This window comes from Manacus candei, unplaced genomic scaffold (assembly GCF_025592945.1).
Source record: "Manacus candei isolate 608988 ecotype Guabito, Panama unplaced genomic scaffold, ASM2559294v1 h1tg000050l, whole genome shotgun sequence".
Taxonomy (NCBI): domain Eukaryota; kingdom Metazoa; phylum Chordata; class Aves; order Passeriformes; family Pipridae; genus Manacus; species Manacus candei.
This window is the reverse complement of record NW_026138098.1, coordinates 25,514,041-25,520,239: the sequence shown is the minus strand read 5'-3', so window position 1 is coordinate 25,520,239 and position 6,199 is coordinate 25,514,041. Positions and strand designations below refer to the sequence as shown.

At 46.8% G+C, this 6,199-nt stretch overlaps 1 protein-coding gene and 1 long non-coding RNA gene across 3 annotated transcripts in view; one reads left to right on the top strand and one right to left on the bottom strand.

Annotated features, from left to right (window-relative positions):
* Positions 1 to 3,542: 3,542 nt before the first annotated feature.
* Positions 3,543 to 5,424, bottom strand: LOC127477114 (uncharacterized). Its single transcript, XR_007906845.1, has 2 exons — positions 4,827 to 5,424; positions 3,543 to 3,666 (listed from the first exon to the last, which is right to left on the bottom strand). It is a non-coding gene; the product is annotated as an uncharacterized LOC127477114 (long non-coding RNA).
* A 188-nt stretch (positions 5,425 to 5,612) lies between these two features.
* Positions 5,613 to 6,199, top strand: part of ZCCHC24 (zinc finger CCHC-type containing 24) — a 109,287-nt gene continuing 108,700 nt past the window's right edge. For both annotated transcript variants that reach the window (XM_051800988.1, XM_051800989.1), the window contains exon 1: positions 5,613 to 6,107. In XM_051800988.1, coding sequence (XP_051656948.1) covers positions 5,868 to 6,107 — 240 coding nt within the window. In that variant the 5' untranslated portion in view covers positions 5,613 to 5,867. The remainder of the gene's footprint in view (positions 6,108 to 6,199) is intronic.

Here is a 6,199-nt window from a genome sequence, read left to right as displayed (position 1 = left end):
GATAAATTGCATATACTCATGGACAAAGCAAATACCCATTCTGTTATTCAGCCTAATGGAAAGTGGGGATAAAACAGAAAAAGTAAACCCATAGATAATCCTGGGTGTGTAAAGAGAGCATAAAGACAAAATCAGTGAGAGTGCAACATTGAGCAGGTGGTGACAGTAATCTCAGTGATGACTGTGGTGCGCGCAGTTTGCTGTACCATGAATAAAATACTGCTTTCGGACCTGATCTGACTTAAGGATGATCAGTACTTCCACAGAAAGCAGTCAGATACTCCATTAATCAAAAGATAATTGTAGATACTATCCCAGCTTCCAGTCCCACCAGAGCCACTGTGTTTGTAGGTCCCCCTCTTGTCCTCTCATCTCCTATTAACCACTATGAGCAGTACCATCCAGTAATCATCATTTCATGTACCTTTATCTCTGTCATTTTCTTTCATCTCCTGCAGTTGCTCTAACTCTTATTTTATCAAAGCTTTGTTTTAACCCAGCAAGCAAGCTCAGAGTTTACAGTTATTGGAAGAAGGAATCTGGTGGAGCTCCCAGGGAAGCACAGAGAAGTGGCATAAAATCAGGCACTATATCCAAGTCCTAGAGCTTGCTGTACCACAGATTTAATGAGAGAAGCAGATGGGCAGAGATACTACACACAGTAAAGGCATAAACAAAGAGATACAAATGAAACCCTCCATGCATTCCCAAAAAGGTCAAATAAAGGGTCATACTTTCCCTCCTTGGGCAGTAGTTTGAGTATTTTTAACATCAAGGTCTTTAAGGGGCTCCAGAAATAACACCTAACTTAATTCTTCAGCTACTAGCCAGTTACAAAGCACTGAGGCCATTTCAGAAACACCCTCAGTAAAGCATCTCCTGTAGCATAAGGCAGCTTAGAGGGATTCTCAGGTGACAGAAAATCCCTGGGACTCCCCAGTCACCTGCCATTTCTCTGGCTGGAGAAGCCACCATCAGCAGCAGTTCCAGTGCAGACACTTCCAGGTAAGGTAGATGGCCTCCCCTGCACCCTCTTCTCTTCTCCCTAACTGCTACTGTTCTACTCCTCTGCCCTTTTCCTTGGACCCCCTCTCTTGGATTCCTGGGTCAAGCAAGAGAAAGGGGTTAGGATGGGATAAGTAAAATGGCTAAGATACCTCAGCTACTATTTTTAGACGGAGATGCTGAACTTTTAGATCAGTACTAGAAACAAGGAGCTACTGCCTTTTAAAACTGAAATAACAGAACATTTCAGATGCCCATGTGGCAGCTGAAGAGTCTACAGGAAGCTTTGCAAAACAATGCAAAAATCAAACCAGTATTTCTCACACAGCTACTTGGTTCCAGGGCATATTTCATGCAATTACTCAACAAGGCACTGAAATTTTCATGTAGAGCAAGTGAGGAGGCCCCAAGATTTGAAACCACAAACTGGCCAGGTGCAAAATCTGCATGCTCCAAGAGGATCTGTTACACCAATTACCCACTTGGTGGTTTGAGACAGTCTTGCAGGAATTGTGCTTCACACTCCATCCACAGCAAATCGTTACTGCATATGGTATATATTTACTAACATTTTACATGTGGATGAGCTATATGTTCATATCCATCCATTTCCAGAATTTTCTATGTCAAAGTTATAGGAGTAAGAGTAGCTTAGAGGAAGAAAACAGGAATTTTTATTTTTCTGCCTGAGCACTGTTTTGCAGCTGATCCTTTATATAGGTGCAAAAATCCACAGTGTAACATACCCAAGCACATGCATTTCCTAGACTCACTTTCACAAACTTTGGTTTATGCTGCGTTTTATTGCTGGCAGTAGAACTGTTGCACCTACATAGTGAGCACAAGAGGTTGTAACATCCATAACTCACAAATACCACATGCAGATGTACTTTCACAGTTTACAGCTCTGCTGAAATGGGTTTCTCATAATTCAGAGAGTGCTTACACACTGTTTCCACCGCATAGCAAAATTATTTCATAATAAGATAAGAATCTCTGCTGCAGCAGATGAAAAACATTTGCTTGGAATATTCCAGCTAAACTGCAGATGAATGGCCCATTGCATTATGTATATCCTGATTACAGAACCCAGGGAATACAGTGGTGGGTTCAAGTTACCTGTTTTCTCTAGTCTTATTGGCAGTTTTGGGTATTCATTATATTTTCCTTCTGGAGCCCCATCTAAGCTAGAAGACTACTAAGAAGGCAACAATTCAGACACCTTTAAAAGCATGAGAATCCAGGATACTTTGTATTAGGGTACATTCATTTTTAAAGTACGGAGAACCATAAAAATTTTCTTTAAAAAAATAAATAATCACATATGTAGTTTAAAAGCTGACATCATCTAAAGTTATGAACACTGAAAGCAAGACCATAACTACATTTGATTATGAAAGAAGCCCTGACCAGAAGGGGAAAATTATGTTCCTCACTCTTCCAAAGATGCCATGGAAAGACAGCAGGCACAAGAGGTCTAGATCACCAAAGGAACAGGCTGAGTAAACAGTTATAGGGAGATTTTGGATAAATTACATGATTATCCCCTACTTAAGGAATAGGACTGAAGAAGATGAATCCTGTCTCTGTGTTTGCCTTTGACCTGTTTCAAGACTCCTATTTTCCAAGTCACTTAAGCCATTCACATTATCAAAAGTTCCATGTTACAGTTCCAGGTTTTTTTTTTTACTTCATTAGCACCACTCATGAATAAAACCAAGTGGATACATAAATGTTTGGGCACCATAAGGCTGATGTAAAATCCATATAGTTGATGTCACTTATACTCCATCCCAGCATAATCAATAGCAAAATACTGTGCACATCTTGAAGATTCTTCCCAGCCATCAGACTGCCTTGTTGGGCAGTTGTGTCTCAAGTATTTTTCAGAAGAATAGATGCAACTGACCTTGATAACTTTTTCTCTACTCTCATGTATCTGCTAAATGGACAACTTGTATTGATCTTCTCCTTACTAATCTATGACTCCCAAGGGTGAAGAGGGGACGTCCAATGAAAAAATTGCTATCTTGAACTTAACTGGACTGTGGCAAGTGTGGCAGGAGCATCTTGCTCTGCTATGAGCAGTATTAAATCCATCCAAATGGAGGGAAACTGCCTGGAAACTGTTTTCCAGAAGAAACTGCAGCAGGAGACCAGGATGACAACTGAACCTCAAAGTGTGGGTGCTTTTTATTTAAGCTCTTCCTAGTGGAGGCATGTGCAACCTTTCTCTTTCTTGATACACCAATCATATTCAATTTACTCATTCTTCTGCGTGGTAACTAGAAGCCACCAGGGCTACTGTCAAGGGGCAATCAAAGTAAAAAACTTTAAATGTTCAAATGCATCTGGTGGAGTGCATGGTGTCCCTCACATCATAAAGGGTTGCTGCAATAAACACACCCTAACTCTGCCTTCGCTTGCCCTGCTGCAATCTTTACTGTATTGTTTAACTAAAGCAATCAAAACAACCATCTACTATGAGAGCTACATTCAGTTTGGGAAAAAAAAGTATCAAAATACATCAAACACTCTTCATCCAAAACACTCTTTATTTTGACCTCTATTAGTACAAGAACCCTGTCATGTTATCTCTTCTGCTTGTTCAGAACTCCCATTTGCTTCATAGCATCTTACTAAACAGAGTGAACAGTGGAGCTGTCAAATAAGAATACACATGTTTCAGTTTAATATATCAAGTAGAAGAGGGAAGTGATAAGAATAGAAATTGTCTTTAAGGAAGGAATTAGCATGCTTACAAAAAAACCTCCACAACAACAAAACAAGTGGCTTAGTTCCCCCTTCTAGACTTCCTACCATATCCTGACTTTTCTACTACCATCTGCCAGAAAGGCAAGTTCCTCAGATATGATATCTATTTCTTGGGTTTTTTTCATTTACCAGCAAATCATGAAAAATCCTCCCCCACAGTTTATTAACTCACTAAGCCTCATAGACCTTTTTGCTTCTTTAAAACACTGTGCAACTGTCTGAGTTTGGGATGCAAAGTGATTGAATTCTTCTTTTATGGTCTATGCTTCGGACAGTTGCTGAGCTCCAAAGACCCTTTACACTGGTGTAGCTTGTTCCTGCTTGTGCTGATGCCCACACATTTAGATGTGCTCCAAAGGACTTCTAAACCAAGAGAACTCGTGAGCAACTGCATTCATGCTGCAAGGACTTCATCACTAAAAACCCCCAAATAATATATTAGCCCCACTAAAGGAATTAAGTTTGATTGAGCTGTTCCAAACTGCACCCCACCTTGTACTTCTGGAAAATTAGAATCTTCACCTGCACTTAAATTCTCGCAAGCGGATGGCTTTGCTGCCTTAACTATCTGCTCTCAAAAGTTAAATGCATCCATCTCAGGTGTTTGCAGCTGACAATTTAACAGCATTTTCTACTGTGTGTACGCTGACCTGCATTTTCTGTTGCTTGTAACCATGCCTTTTCAGTACAGTGATTTTTCTTCTATCTCGGCAGAGATGTACTGCTCACTACAGAAAACCAAGTTGCCAACTTTGATGCTTCAAAAGTCAGATTTTTTTTCTGTTAGGTAAGTAAAGAAGGCATTTCCCTCCTCCCCCCCCCCCCAACACTGTATTAGAAAGGCACACTAATTTTCAGTCTTCTGTCGCTCAGGAAAGGGCACAAGGAGTTATGCTCAAGTTTTAAGTTACCTCCTGGGAGTTCCTTTGAAAACTCCTAGTTTGATTGCTACGGTGCTTATACCAAAGCAAGAAATAGCTGTCCTGTTCCACACATCGCAGGGAAGGCAGCGGGGAAGAGTTTATGAACTGTAATTACCAGCTTACCCACTCAGGCTCCTTCCTAAAAGAAGAATCATTCATCATCCTCTTTTGTGCTACCGACTCCTTAAAAGGCCTACTCAGCTTAAACTCCCGGGTATCCCACCACAACCAGGCTCCCTAAGAGCCTAAGCCAGGGCTACCTAGATGGATTTCAAAGGGAACATCGCGCCGCTTGCCTGCCTTATTTGGGAAACCCTCACTCTGCACCGGCTTGGCACAACCTCAGCGCCCGCGCAGGGCTTCGTAAACGTAAACTGGAGCTCTGACAGAGATTTAACGAGAGGGAAGCTCAGATTGCGATGAGCTCTGAGCACCGGCAAGAAGCAGAAACGAGAGTGAAAAGGGAGGGCGGGCTGACTAGAGTTGAGCGAAACTTGTCGAGTTAAAAACAAGCCCGAAAGGGCCCGGCGAGGAGCCCTCGGGAGGGCTCTGCGCGTGTTTGGCACAAAAATCTCCAGGAAGGAGGAAAAGGAAAGCCGGGGAGCGAGCGAGGGAGCCGGCGCGACCCGGGGGGGGGCGAGCGGCCAGGGGCCGGGGGTGTCCCCGGCCGGCGACCCGGGACCTCCGCCGCCCGCTCGGCCCCCCTGCCCGCTCGCAGGGGCAGGGCGGGGGCGGAGCAGCGCCGGGACGCCCCTGCACCCCCGCGGCGGCCGGGAGGCCTATGGGGGCGCGGCGCCGCCGCCGGAGCGCCCGCAGCCCCTCCCCGCCGCTGCCTGCGGGAGTGGGAATAAAGACAGATAGCGGGGCAGGCAGCGGCTGGGCGGGAGGGAGGGAGCGCGCAGAAAGTTTGGTGCGGAGCCCGCGGGCGGCGGCAGCGATGCCCGTGCTGCGCGGAGCGCTGGGGCTGGGCGGGCGCCGCCGGCCTTAGGGGAGCGAGAGCGGCGCGGGGCGCGGCTGCGAGCCCCTGGCCCGGCCCGTCCTGTCCGCTCCTCGGGCGGCCGAGAGGAAGCGCCCCGGGCAGGGACGGGAGAGCGGCGCTGCCGGAGCGGGGGGAGCGAGAGCGGCACCGCGGGGCCAGCCGCGCCGGCAGAGCCGGGGGGAAAGATGAGCTTGTTGTCAACCATCGACACCAGCGCCGCGTCCGTGTACCAGCCCGCCCAGCTCCTCAACTGGGTCTATCTCTCGCTACAAGACACGCACCAGGCCAGCGCCTTCGATGCCTTCAGACCCGAGCCCTCCTCGTCCCAGCACCCCGACCTCGGCTACACCAAGAGCACCCCGGAGCTGGGCTCCTCGCTCAGCTCCAGCTATCTCAACAGCTTCTTCCAGCTCCAGCGGAGCGAGGTGAGTCCGCCCCGCCGCCCGGCGCGCAGCCCCCGGCCCCCCCGGGACACAACCGCCATGATGCCTCGGCAGCCTCCTGCCCCCTTCCCCGA